This window comes from Neoarius graeffei, chromosome 7 (assembly GCF_027579695.1).
Source record: "Neoarius graeffei isolate fNeoGra1 chromosome 7, fNeoGra1.pri, whole genome shotgun sequence".
Classification (NCBI taxonomy): domain Eukaryota; kingdom Metazoa; phylum Chordata; class Actinopteri; order Siluriformes; family Ariidae; genus Neoarius; species Neoarius graeffei.
This window is the reverse complement of record NC_083575.1, coordinates 28,176,465-28,191,499: the sequence shown is the minus strand read 5'-3', so window position 1 is coordinate 28,191,499 and position 15,035 is coordinate 28,176,465. Positions and strand designations below refer to the sequence as shown.

The window sequence follows — 15,035 nt, the reverse complement described above, 5'->3', positions numbered from 1 at the left end:
TTTTGAGCTAATTTATCACCATGCCACGTAGATGTGTTGCTGGCGGGCGCAGCAACACGACAGAAGGTGGATTTACGTTGCATTCATGGCCCAAGAATGTTCAAACTGCAAAGATTTGGACGTGTTTTGCGAGAAGTTCACGGGCACATTGGGCGCCTACGAAGTGGTCTCTCCTCTGCTCTGCACATTTTACTGAAGACTCGTACGAGACCTCTGATCTGTTGAGGAGCGTTGGCTATAAGCCCGTATTGAAAGAGGGTGCAGTACCAACAATTAAAGGAAAAGAAAACTACAAGAAAAAGTATTTATTTTTAAATTTTTTTTCAAAGGAAAGAGAATTCAGTTGCACCAGTCCTCCCGGAGAGAGCCGAGGGTTGTTGCTAAAACCCAGGACGGGACATATCGGTCGAGCAGTGACCTCCCCGCAGGTGTTGCTAAAACCGGTGACGTCCCATTCCGTCCCATGTTTTAGTAATTGCCTGAGCCGAGCAGTAATGGCGGAGTACACAGTATGAAGAAAAGTGAACGAGTGGAGCCGCTGTCTTATTTCTAAACTGGATATCGCTGCCATCTCGCCCTTACATGGAAGAAGTGAATGAGCGGAGAACTGAACGAACAACTGAAAGTCAGATTGTTTCAACAACAGTCAGCCTTCAAGAAGCGAGAACGCAGACGGGAAAGCTCCGACTCTCATTTGGATACAAAACAACAAAAACAGCACGTTGTTTCCCTGCATTTAGATTAATACATGTAACTTGTATTGCGTGTTTAAGTTACCGGTATAAGATTATTTAATTTGCTTCAGAATGTGATCGTCTCAGTTCATCTGATTATTTAATTAGCCTTTTACGTTTTATCAGTGAAAATGCATGCATGTACATGTATGCTGCATAAGTTATAGCACCCATCCTGTTTTAATGAGAGTCGACCCACAATCAATGAAGTCAAATCAGTCTTAGTTGAGCAAGTCGGTAACGGGATTTCTTACTTTCACCATAAATTTTTATTGATATGACTTTGGTCTACAGCTGTAAAAGGCTTCGGCCTTAAAACCGGTTACTGCAGTGACGTCACGCACTCAGAGCTGGCTGGCTCAGCGGGGCAGCTCGAATGCCAACTTTGCGGTCGATTTTAACTCTCAAAAATATATATATTTTTTTATTCCCATTTATGCAGCATACAAGAGTCAAGGGTGGAGACACTATCCACTCAGAAATGTATTTAAAAATAAAGGCTCTGCGTATCTCTAAGTACAGTACTCAAGTAAATGTACTTCGTTACTGTCCACCTCTAATTTTTTATTTTCCCCACACACACACACACACACAAAATCACCAGCTGCTTTATTAGGAACACCTGTACCCCAATCCTTCATGCAATTATCAAATCAGATATACGCCAAGAACGTCAGTCAATATTCGCATCAAAAAATACTCGCAGTAGGGGCGTCGTGGCTCAGGTGGATAAGGCGCCATACCATAAATTCTGGGACCCGGGTTCGATTCCGACCCGAGGTCATTTCCCGATCCCTCCCCGTCTCTCTCTCCCGCTCATTTCCTGTCTCTATACTGTCCTATCCAATAAAGGTGAAAAAAGCCCAAAAAATATCTTTTAAAAAAAATAATAATAAAAATGCTCGCAGAAAGGGGGAAAAAAAAAAAAAAACGTGATCTAAGTGACTTTGCCCATAACACCGAATAAGCTGGTTTCAGTATTCTTTGTTTCAAATCATGTGACTTTTTGCCTCCTGGGTCACTTCCGGTTCACCTTGTAGAAAACATCCTCCATCTGACCATGTTAACGGACTAGAACAAACAGCAAAAACTGAGATATCAAGAAGAAAATATATTCATGCGATGGATCGGACCCCTACGCCTGAAAAAAACTGACTTTTCAAGCGAGTTCAACAACTTTCCGGACATTTCCAATTATCTGGTCGTCCAAACATCGTTTTACACGAAGAATCAAATGAAAGCTTTCAAAAGTCTTGAAGCCGATAACTTACTCGTTTGTGGTTGGGTTCATGACACTGGAATAAGACTTCTGAAAGACAATAATTGTTTTATTTTTGGGAGGGTGAGCAATCCAAGCTGAAGTGTCGTATGGGATTCAAGTCGGAGCTGCTGTAGGCGTTTTTTTTCACTGATAACTTTTGATTTTAGATCCATAAACTCTATGTACGTGCCTTTAACAAAATGATTGCTGCAAACGCAAGCACGTGGACTCTCGATTCCTTTTGAACATGGTGAAAGGTTTGCGAGCCATTTTTCATGGTGTCTTTCTGAGATATTTTTTGTTCTTTCACCCTTGTGCACGACTGCTTTTGGTATCCCATAATACCTTTTGTCTTTTTCGTGATTTGATCAGTTTGAACATCCAAACAAAACACAGAGCAACAATCTGGCATACTTGGAGGCGAAACTAGTGCAAAGCCACTGTAAACAAATACGATGCCTGCCCATCAGCTAGAAATCTGAATACATAATGAGGCGGACCACGGCCGGAAATAACATCTTTTGCAGACAAAGAATTTCAGAAAGTGCTGATCTGTGTATCGAATTTAGCCAGAATGGTGCAAAAAATAAAAAAAAGACAAAAACGAACAGCATTTCTGTGGACGGAAACGCCTTATTGCTGAGAAAGGTGAGAGGAGAATGGCCAGTGGTGGGTTTCACAAAAGCCTCTTAACACTAAGAGCATCTTAACTGGGAGAGAGAGAGTACTCATTGTGCTGCTCGCGCTATCATTTAATGATGATCTTTGTGCTACTATGCTTTCAGGATCATTTCAAGCCGGCAGGAAGTCAAATAACCACTCTTTACATCCATGGTGAGGGGAAAAGCATCACAGAATGATGAAACTTCAGGCAGATGAACTACAAAAAGTAGACGACCACATCAAGTTCCTGTCAGCTCAGAAAAGGCCAAGCTCACCTCAACCGCAAAGGTTTAGTGAGGGGGTATTATATGGTATTTTTCCTATTTGTTTGTCATTTGGGACAAATAAATATATGTTATTTCCCAGCTGGGATGTCCGTATGGTGAAATACCGTGACCGAGGTCTTGAAAGTACTGAGCGAGGCCCTCTGGGCCGAGGTCACGGTATTTCACCATACAGACCGACCTTAAGCTGGTAAATAATATATTTATTTTTTTCTTTACCAAATCCTAACCGAAAACGAGAGCGCCTGAAAGGGAAAACCGAGCTGAGCCGCCATTTTGAATCCTCATTCATGGCTGTAATGCAAATGGCTTCCTCCTCGGTATACAAGTGCACTTCCATGGCAGGAAAAAAAGAAAAAGAAAAAACCTACATTTTGCCACCTATGTAGTCCCATATTTATACAAATAGGAGTCATTCAGGATTCAGCCATGTTTTTGCTCGGCGTTAGCAACAGTTAGAGGTTTTTAGCTTTCTCCTGAAATGTTTTCTTTTATTTCTTCTTCCTCAGGGTAGTAAAACTCGCTTTCGCTGTGAACACTGCCGTTATCGCTATCCATGATGTAAAATTAATGCTATTCTCCTGAGAAATGCTGGCAAAAATTTATAAGATTTTTGATAATCTTATAAATAAATCTTATTTAAAAAAAAGATAAATGTTGACAAAAAATGTTACTATGTTTGTTGTTGTTGTTGTGAACGAGCGAGTCGCCAGAGGTCCATAACTGGGGTCCGTATTGTAGGATAGGGACCCGCTCGCCAGCCAATCAGAGCGCAGGATTTGATGGAAACCGGATCGTGAAAAAAATAAATATATGTTATTTACCTGCTGGGAGGTCCATCTGGTGAAATACCGTAACCGAAGTCTTGAAAGTACTGAGCGAGGCCCTCTGGGCTGAGGTCAGTATTCAAGGCCGAGGTCACGGTATTTCACCATACGGACCGACCTTAAGCTGGTAAATAATATATTTATTTTTTTCTTTACCAAATTCTAACAGAAAACGAGAGCACCCGAAAGGGAAAATCGAGCCGAGCCGCCATTTTGAATCCTCATTCACCGCTGTAATGCAAATGGCTTCCTCCTCGGTATACAAGTGCACTTCCATGGCAGGAAAAAAAAAAAAAAAACAACTACATTTTGCCGCCTATGTAGTCCCTTATTTATACAAAATTGAGTCATTCAGGATTCAGCCATGTTTTTGCTCGGCGTTAGCAAGTTACAGGTTTTTATCTTTCTCCTGAAATGTTCTTTTATTTTGTCTTCATCAGGCTAGTAAAACTCGCTTTCGCTGTGAAGACTGTCGTTATCGCTATCCATGATGTAAAATTAATGCTATTCTCCTGAGAAATGTGAAAATAAACGTTGACCAAAAATTGCTACCATGTTTGTTGTTGTTGTGAACGAGCGAGTCGCCAGAGGTCCGTAACTGGGGTCTGTATCGTAGGATACGGACCCGCTCGCCAGCCAATCAGAGCGCAGGATTTGATGGAAACCGGACCGCGAAAAAAATATTACTCTGGTAATCAGTATGGTTCTTGTGAAACTAGAGGAACATCCCATCCCACTGTAGCCTACAGCAAATACTGATATAAAGGTAGAATCCGAAACCATTTCTTCCCACCATATCAGCCACTTTACAGGTACTGTCAGTATTATCACACTGACCAACTCCAGTTTTCATTGTTGCTAACTGGACATTCAAATCTATTTTTGCACAGAAGGTTATTAGAAATCATTTTTGAGGATAGAAAAACTCTCCTTTCAGGATGATGTGCATCCCGATATGTGGTCAATGAAATGATCCTTTTGACACCGTAGACAATTTACACTTGTGCCCATGAAATATAATCCAGCACAAGATAGTGTGAGATACAGCAGGAATCATTAGTAGGCAGATAGATCCATGTTTTGCTTTGCAGACAGGGAGACTACACTTCATTCCCTGAGACTGTCACGCACAGAGAAACATGAAAGGGAAAGGAGAAGGAGCGCAAGAAACAAAACACACTGAATCGAGGTAAATTTAATAACGCGTGTTAAAAAAAAAAAAACTATTATACAACCCCGATTCCAAAAAAGTTGGGACAAAGTACAAATTGTAAATAAAAACGGAATGCAATGATGTGGAAGTTTCAAAATTCCATATTTTATTCAGAATAGAACATAGATGACATATCAAATGTTTAAACTGAGAAAATGTATCATTTAAAGAGAAAAATTAGGTGATTTTAAATTTCATGACAACAACACATCTCAAAAAAGTTGGGACAAGGCCATGTTTACCACTGTGAGATATCCCCTTTTCTCTTTACAACAGTCTGTAAACGTCTGGGGACTGAGGAGACAAGTTGCTCAAGTTTAGGGATAGGAATGTTAACCCATTCTTGTCTAATGTAGGATTCTAGTTGCTCAACTGTCTTAGGTCTTTTTTGTCGTATCTTCCGTTTTATGATGCGCCAAATGTTTTCTATGGGTGAAAGATCTGGACTGCAGGCTGGCCAGTTCAGTACCCGGACCCTTCTTCTACGCAGCCATGATGCTGTAATCGATGCAGTATGTGGTTTGGCATTGTCATGTTGGAAAATGCAAGGTCTTCCCTGAAAGAGACGTCGTCTGGATGGGAGCATATGTTGCTCTAGAACCTGGAGATACCTTTCAGCATTGATGGTGTCTTTCCAGATGTGTAAGCTGCCCATGCCACATGCACTAATGCAACCCCATACCATCAGAGATGCAGGCTTCTGAACTGAGCGCTGATGACAACTCGTGTCGTCCTTCTCCTCTTTAGTCCGAATGACACGGCGTCCCTGATTTCCATAAAGAACTTCAAATTTTGATTCGTCTGACCACAGAACAATTTTCCACTTTGCCACAGTCCATTTTAAATGAGCCTTGGCCCAGAGAAGACGTCTGCGCTTCTGGATCATGTTTAGATACGGCTTCTTCTTTGAACTGTAGAGTTTTAGCTGGCAACGGCGGATGGCACGGTGAATTGTGTTCACAGATAATGTTCTCTGGAAATATTCCTGAGCCCATTTTGTGATTTCCAATACAGAAGCATGCCTGTATGTGATGCAGTGCCGTCTAAGGGCCCGAAGATCACGGGCACCCAGCATGGTTTTCCGGCCTTGACCCTTACGCACAGATTCTTCCAGATTCTCTGAATCTTTTGATGATATTATGCACTGTAGATGATGATATGTTCAAACTCTTTGCAATTTTACACTGTCGAACTCCTTTCTGATATTGCTCCACTATTTGTCGGCGCAGAATTAGGGGGATTGGTGATCCTCTTCCCATCTTTACTTCTGAGAGCCGCTGCCACTCCAAGATGCTCTTTTTATACCCAGTCATATTAATGACCTATTGCCAATTGACCTAATGAGTTGCAATTTGGTCCTCCATCTGTTCCTTTTTTGTACCTTTAACTTTTCCAGCCTCTTATTGCCCCTGTCCCAACTTTTTTGAGATGTGTTGCTGTCATGAAATTTCAAATGAGCCAATATTTGGCATGAAATTTCAAAATGTCTCACTTTCGACATTTGATATGTTGTCTATGTCCTATTGTGAATACAATATCAGTTTTTGAGATTTGTAAATTATTGCATTCCGTTTTTATTTACAATTTGTACTTTGTCCCAACTTTTTTGGAATCGGGGTTGTATTATAAACTTTTCCCTGATACACAATGTTTTAAATGAATCGGTGCACTGCATATAGTAGGTTAGTCAGCAACCACGACTGAACCAATACATGTGTTTCTTCAACGTTTAGACCATCAGTCTTACGTTACACGTGCTATTCCAGTCCATTTATAACATGTATTCAACAGTATTTTAAATCAAGCAACTAAAAAAGGTCACATTTCCCTCTAAGCCACTAACATTAAATCATGTTTACCTTTGGCCTTACCTTGACTACAACGTAACAGTAATAGCAATTACATTTAGGCAGCAGGGTTTAGTCATATTAGTGCCATGATTGTAGATTTGCCCTGGGTGGAGCAGGTCAAGGGGTCACTTACTGGTCATGTTGTCATTAATTACCTGGCAGGGCTCGACACTAACAGTAGCCCGATTGCCCGGGGCAACCATTCAATAGATTCGGACAACCAGACTCTCACAAATGCTTGCCCGATCGGGCAACTACCCAAATATGTCAACTTACGTGAAAAACGATGTTTATTCATTCATATTATGATGAAATTCCATCACGATTTGTGACTGTTTGACTCGGAAAGACCGCGTCCATGTTATCATTACGGGATGTTCAACAACTAGCGGAATTCACATTTGCACATCGCGGGCTCGCAATGCAGTTTCCCATTGCTAATAATTATCGCGTAGTGCATATTCAGTGTTCTATTCAGACCCTCCAGGATTTCGCAATGTTGTGATTTGCAACTTCAACGCAAATTCAACCAATCCCTGCGAATTCAGGGCAGCGTTGCAATTATATCCAATCACCGCAACTTTCCCGCAAATTTGACCAATCGTTGGCGTCGTCTTGAGGTGACATCGACAAACTACCTTCCGCTTTACTTCCGTGTATACGTTCAAGAGAAGCAGCATGCGCGCAGTGTTGCCAGATTGGTTTTAAGTGTATTTTAGCGGGTTTTGAACATATTTTGTGCTGGAAAACATCAGCAGTATCTGACAACACTGCATGATGTGCGAGTCAGTGTTTATATAGGCATAAATTCTGTTACTGAAAGTGTGTTATGTTTACAGTGAAGGACTGTGTGCACTTTACATTATTTTTTACTTAATACAAGAAATTAATGGATGCCAACATTTTTGCCAAAATGGTATTTTATTTTCCATTGTTTAGGCAGCTTCAGCATCATACTGTGAGATTCTGTTCAAACTGTTTTTTTTTCTTCTATGAAGCCTGAGTCATTTATTTTATTAGTTTATAATTATTGTTTAATTTAGTCTTCAGGAGAGACTGCCTGCACACAGTACTAGTATTAATAGTTTTTTTTTCTTACATGAAAGCTGAGGCATTTATATTATATTTTAAGATAACTTCATGTTGTGCTGTGAGGTTCTATGCACTTTAACTTTTGAACCAACAGGTGCATTTGGATAAGTAAAGCCTATTTTTCTGCATTTTTGTCGTCCTGGTAATCTTTTATATTGGTAAAGTTGTTTATAGGACCATTTCTCAGTGTCTTTGTTTTTTAATCAACAGTTTTTCAGTAATAACTTAATATTTAACATATCGCTCAATTTTAAATCACAAAAAGAGAAAATCGCAACAATTTCTCGCAACTTTCACTTCCTCCCGCAATGTAATCGCAACAAAAACCTAAAAAACACCGCAACTTTCATCGCAATTTTTTGGAAAACCCCCCGCAACATCAGACATTTTAGCCCGCAACAATCACAAAAAAGGCCCGCGAAATCCTGGGGGGACTGTCTATTGGTATGTCCTTCACTACATGACTACCGGTAATTACTGCATTACTCGCACGGGGCACTAGTGTCAATGCTTGTTGATACAGACAGCGTCTGAGAAGGTTGAATAATAAATAAAAAAATAATATGTAATATTTGGGCAACCATGTTCTGAGTTCGGGCAACCAGAACCATGTCTCAAAGTTAACGTAGAGCCCCGTTACCTTACGGTCACGGAAGCCAACTCTCGGTTTCTTCTTCTTGCCCTCTGAGCTCTCGCCCTCCTCAGCTTCCTCGTCACTGCTGCCGGACTCCACCACGCTGTCTGACTCTACGTCCATGTTTTTCGGTGCATCATCCTCACGTCGCTCCTCCTCAAGCTTGACAGATGACGCTGCCTCAGTATAAGCCCTGCCAATCGGAATACAAACCTTGACAACAGAAATGCCTTTGAAAAAAAAAGATTACGGATTACTTTCATGTGACGTCATCATAACTGCGAATCTCTTTATGCAGCCATGTTGCCAGGCGAGCTTTCTGTTTGACGACGGCCAGCCCAAGTGTACGCGAGTGACTGGAAGCCAAATTCAGTAAGCATCTCCAGATAAACTTGCAGAAGTTCCATCTAAAAGAACAATTCCAGAGACCTGTAGTGCTTTTTGGATGTAATAACAGATGTGGAGATAAGCCTGGTTTAACTTTTCACCACTTCCCGGTGAACCCAGAAAGATGAGAAAAATGGCGAGGTGCAGTTAAACATGCTAACAAAACATTCCCGCGTGTGGAGAAGCCTCTTTGCAGCATTAAAATGTAGGTCTGAATGTGGGCTTTGGACGCAATGGATTTTATTAGAGTTAACGCTTGACTCCGAGCAGCATGTTTGTTATGTATTGATGTAGACGAGGCTAAAAACCATAAAATATGCTAGATCTAGGCCCTGGCTTGTTTATTACTCTTAGGAGTCTGCGTTTGAGCTTCCTTTTATCATAATAAGGTATTTTTCTTTTTCGGGAATTTACTATAACATTCCGGCATGAAACCTGCCTCGAAATATTGGCAGGCATCTGTACTTTTGTAATCCTTTAGCATCTCTAGTGTATTTCGAAGTCCCAAATAATAAATAGTTCAGGATGTCAGAAAGAGAGAGAGTGTGTCATCTCATCTCATTATCTCTAACCGCTTTATCCTGTTCTACAGGGTCGCAGGCAAGCTGGAGCCTATCCCAGCTGACTACGGGTGAAAGGCGGGGTACACCCTGGACAAGTCGCCAGGTCATCACAGGGCTGACACATAGACACAGACAACCATTCACACTCACATTCACACCTACGCTCAATTTAGAGTCACCAGTTAACCTAACCTGCATGTCTTTGGACTGTGGGGGAAACCGGAGCACCCGGAGGAAACCCACGCGGACACGGGGAGAACATGCAAACTCCGCACAGAAAGGCCCTCGCCGGCCACGGGGCTCGAACCCAGGACCTTCTTGCTGTGAGGTGACAGCGCTAACCACTACACCACCGTGCCGCCAAGCGAGAATGTGTGCAGAATAAATAATAACTAACTATGTTTGTGGGTAAATTATATGGGCCTGTGATGCCTGCATGTTTCAGCTTTTGGATGCAACACAGTCTTCTGGTATAAAATACATTTTTAATCGTTTCAGAGAGATTGTATTGACTGCAGTCGTCTCGATTTTCTTTATTAACTGTCACGGAGGTTTCTTGGTTTGCCCGGCAATATGACGGACGCTGCGTGATAAACCTGTGATGTCAGTGAAAGTCCTCTGTAGCCGATATTGTATAGCCAACTTATTAGTTTTATGTTACAATCTTAGCTGATAATGAATAGCTAAATGTAGTTCCTCATCATGGGTTAAAATGATGGAAGTTATTACTGCGCTGATGTGGAAAAACACTCCTTTTAAATGTGGTATTTCTTATGTAGTGGTGGTGTAGCGGTTAGCGCTGTCGCCTCACAGCAAGACGGTTCTGGGTTCGAGCCCAGTGGCCGACGGGGGCCTTTCTGTGTGGAGTTTGCATGTTCTCCCCGTGTCTGCGTGGGTTTCCTCCACATGCAGGTGGCTCTAAATTGACCGTAGGTGTGAATGGTTGGTTGTCTCTGTGTGCGTCAGCCCTGCGATGACTTGTCCAGGGTGTACCCCGCCTCTCGCCCACAGTCAGCTGGGATAGGCTCCAGCTTGCCTGCGACCCTGCACAGGATAAGCGGTTATGGATAATGGATGGATGGAATTAAAATGCAGCTGGACAAATATCACTGCAACACAAGCAGCTGTTACTTCTCAGTTGGATGCCTACCTTCTGGAGCCGTGCTACTCTTTACTTAGTTTCTAAATAACATCTACAAACTGATGACTACTTAGCTTGCTGCACATACATCTGTCAGCAGTGGAAAACTCACGGCACGTATATTATGTGATAACACGGGCAAAGATGAAGAAGAAAACCAGTCTCAAAAGTCGGACCTGGTCACTGCTCCCTGCTCAGGAAATAACCGTTCACAAAAGGAAAATGATTATACATAAATGTTACCTTTGGTAATGTCACCAATCTGCAAACTCAAATTTTTGTCCTGGTTTTGCACGGAACCGTGCCTGTTCATTTACAAAGTGCTTTCCTTATTGATCAGATCATCATGTGCGTGTGCGAGGTAGTGACCGAGGAAAAGAAGAACGTGTGAAATGATAGTGTGCTGTTACTTTGTCCAGAGGAATCCTGTCGTTGCGGAGATGCCCGTCACTCCTGCCAGAGCAGCCAGCAGCAGTCTGCGATGCTGCGGAGAGCGCGCGCTGCCACTGTGCATGCGGCGTGAACACTGCACCATCCCAACGGAGACTGCTGTCAACGCCCGCACACGGTACATGCTGTCAAACAGAGACAGAGGCAGTGGGAGGAACGTCCAGATTAGCGGCATAATAAAAATTCACAGCGTGCCAACTGCAGCTACAGACCAATTTTACAGCTTTTGAGTATATCTGCTTAGGACGTCAACAATTTTTCAAACATGTTGATCTTAAATGGCACGTTGTAGCAGCAGTAAAAGGTCTTATTTCAAAATATTTTTCAAAAGGTGGCTACCATATGTATTGAATATTTTGTAGAACATATACAATAAAAGTACAGCTTAATTCATTCACATTTCCTCAGCATACTATTACCCTGGTGAGAAACCTCACAGGATCTTTAAGGATCCATGAGGACTGTCAAAGACCTGCCAAAGATCCTTAAAAGATAAGGATCTGGGGGCGTCGTGGCTCAGGTGGTTAAGGCGCCATACCATGAATGCGGGCGACCCGGGTTCGATTCCGGCCCGAGGTCATTTCCCGATCCCTTCCCGTCTCTCTCTCTCCCGCTCATTTCCTGTCTCTACACTGTCCTATCCAATAAAAGGTGCAAAAAGCCCAAAAAAATATCTAAAAAAAAAAAAAAAAAGATAAGGATCTTTACAGGCCCCTTAAAGGAGCTTAGAAAGATCTTCAAATGTCAAATCATTTGTAAAGATCCTCAACAATTAGACAGAGATATTTTAAGGATCCTACAAAAGATCCTCATAAATGATCCCTGCAAAGATCTTTGCAAGGATCTTTCAAAGATATTAGAACAAGATCCTGAGAAGGATCCTCAAGATCTTTGCTAGGATCCTTGAGGATTTGGTCAGGATCTTTGTCAAAATTTCACAAGATCTTTGCAAAGTTCCTCCAAGATCCTCAAAGATTTAACAATGATTCTTCAAAGAGCTTAAAAGGATCCTTTCCAGGCTCTTATAAAGATCTTAACTGGAATCCTCAAGGATTTAATCAGGATCTTGTAAGGATCCTTGTCAAGGTCTTTATGAGATCTTTGTGAGGATCTTTCAATTTTTTTAATGATCCTAATTCAACAGAATTGGCAAGGATGGAAATAAACTTACATAATTATGATTTATAAGAATTGGATAAGGATATAATCAAGGAAATCTGAATAGCCAACATCTTAAAAGGATCTTTGAAAGATCTTGAAAGGATCTCTTGGTCAATCCGTTGACTTCTTCAACTGGAAACGTCAGGGTACGTGTTATGATGGTGTCAATAAAGAATTGTTTTGTTTGGAATTTAATGCGTTTTTGTTTTTTTTTATTCTTGTTGATCTTGCCAAGAATATTAAACATCCTTGAAGATCTTGGCAGGAACTTTGAAGATTCTTGTAGATCCTTGAAGATCTTGACAGGAATTTTAAAAGATCCTTGAAGACCTTGAAAAGAACTTTGAAGATCTTCTCAAGAACTTTAAAGGTCTTGACAAAATTTTTTAAAAAAATCCTTGAAGATCTTAACAAGAGCTTTAAAGCTCTTGACAATAATTCAAAAGATCCTTGAAGATCTTGAAAAAAAAAACCTTTGAAGATCTTGACAAGAATTTTAAAGATCCTTGAAGATCTTGGCAAGAACTTTGAAGATCCTTGTAGATCTTGGAAAAAAAAAAAACTTTGAAGATCCTTGAAGATCTTGGCAAGGGAATCGAAGATCCTTGAAGATATTGGCAAGAACTTTGAAGATTCTTGTAGGTCCTTGAAGAGCTTGATTAGAATTTCAAAAATCCTTAAAGATCTTGACAAGAATTTAAAAAAAAAAAGGTCCTTGTATATCATGGCAAGAACTGTAAAGATCTTGACAAGAATTTTAAAGATCCTTGAAGATCTTGAAAACATTTTTTTTTTGAAGTTCCTGGCAAGAAAACTGAAGATCCTTGAAGATCTTGGCAAGAATTTTAAAGATCCTTGAAGATTTTGGCAAGAACTTTGAAGATTCTTGTAGGTCCTTGAAGATATTGACAAGAATTTTAAAAATCCTTGAAGATCTTGGGGGGGGGGGGGGGAACTTTGAAGATCTTTGAAGATCTTGGCAAGGAATTTGAAGATCCTTGAAGATCTTGGCAAGAATTTTAAAGATCCTTGAAGATATTTTGAGGACCTTTGTTGAGATCCTCAAAAGACCCTCAAAAAGAACTTTACGAATCCTTGAAAGATTTTCAGCAGGGTTATACCATCATATGATCAGCATACCTGAATTCTGCTCATGTAGCCCAAAAAGACATTGCTTAATTACACAATGTAGACGCACATTCACATTCAATTCAATTTTATTTGTATATTGCGTTTTACAATTAGACATTGCCACAAACAGTGTTTTTCAAACTCTGGATACAGGTTTAGATCTCTGACGAGCAAGCCAGAGGTGACAGTGGCAAGGAAAAACTCCCTGAGAGGGTCATGGGAAGAAACCCTGAATGGAACCAGAGTGCATTAAGGGATTTACATCATTTATTTTTACTGCCACTGACACCATAATGACCTTTATTTAATAGTCAGCTATAATGGTGTGGTAATAAATACAAATTTATTATACAAAGACTGCACACAGCACCGTACTCCTATGCACAGTTTCATGTCATCTTTTCAGAGTTTATACTTGTACTTCCACTCGTTTACGGAAGGTCCTCTTACAGAAAGAATAAACTCGGATTATACGTTATCGTGGAATTCAGGCTGTGTAGATCAGGAGCTGAAGCAGCCAGCGTTCGCACTGCATCACAGGTCTCTTAGCCTCCGTTATTACAAAGCTAATTAATAACCAGCAACCAAAAATAAAAAATAAAAAATTATTTCACACATGCCCCACTTTAAGCAAGTGATCTTATTCCTAAAGAGCCAGGACATTTCTTAATAATCTGACTCGCTGATTCGAAGCAACATGCTCAATAATCTTTTCTAAACATCATCATAAAAACAGACTCTGTGTTACTTGACTAGTATTATCACTCATCTCTAAATTTCATTTGCCAAGTCACTGAAGTCAGCAGTGTGTCATGGGATGAGGAACAGTAATTAAACGAGGGGTCCGGAACAGTCACCTGTCGATACTCTCTTACTGATTGCCTCGGCCCAATCCCAGCGCCTGATTCAGCAGAAGGGAACGACGGGAGGGACCGGTATTAATTGGAGCGAGCTGCGGCGTGTGACTGCGGAGGATTACGGAGACATCCTCTGGAGGACGAGAGGTTTTGGCAGGTTGTCTTTTCAAATAGGTATTTTTTTCCTTTCACAAAGTGTGCATGTAAATGTTCAGGAGCTTGTACCATGCGTACCAGGCAGATTCTACCGTAACTGGATCCATTAACCACTTGCCCACAAAATAAATTTTTCTTGTCCTTTTTTCAGTGAGGTAATATTTTCAAGATTGAAAATATGGTATTTGGTCTTCTAAAACAGCACGTCATTTAAAAATACACTGAGTATATCAATAAAAGATTTTTAAAGAATAAAGTTCTATTTCTTTGACATATCTGACAGACATAACTCCCATTTTAAAAATCCCTTTCATTATCCCTGTTGCTATCGTCAGTGAATTTCTGTCAGATGACCTGACGATAGACTCCGCCATTATGGATCTTTGGTAGTTATCGTGTGGAAGCAGGCTTTATCATTTTTGGGTGTCAACAGATAGAGTTGAAATAGATTAACAGCGAAAAAACTATTTCGTTCACGACGAGAAGCCCACAGTTATTTTTAAAAAATGCTATCGTCAGTCTGTCAGTCTAACGCACCTGACGATAGCAAAATTCAAGCCCTCGCCACGCACATGTTGACTGACGCAAAGAGGAAATTCTACTGCGCGTGATTTTTGTGACAGCAGACATT

The 15,035-nt window shown here is 40.9% G+C and overlaps 1 protein-coding gene across 1 annotated transcript in view; it reads right to left on the bottom strand.

The window, feature by feature from the left end:
- micu1 (mitochondrial calcium uptake 1) overlaps positions 1-15,035 on the bottom strand; it is a 142,533-nt gene that overhangs the window by 95,874 nt on the left and 31,624 nt on the right. Inside the window, exons 2-3 of the mRNA XM_060925465.1 lie at positions 11,060-11,224; positions 8,565-8,751 (exon numbers count right to left, since the gene is read on the bottom strand). Coding sequence (XP_060781448.1) covers positions 8,565-8,751; positions 11,060-11,223 — 351 coding nt within the window. The 5' untranslated portion in view covers position 11,224. The remainder of the gene's footprint in view (positions 1-8,564; positions 8,752-11,059; positions 11,225-15,035) is intronic.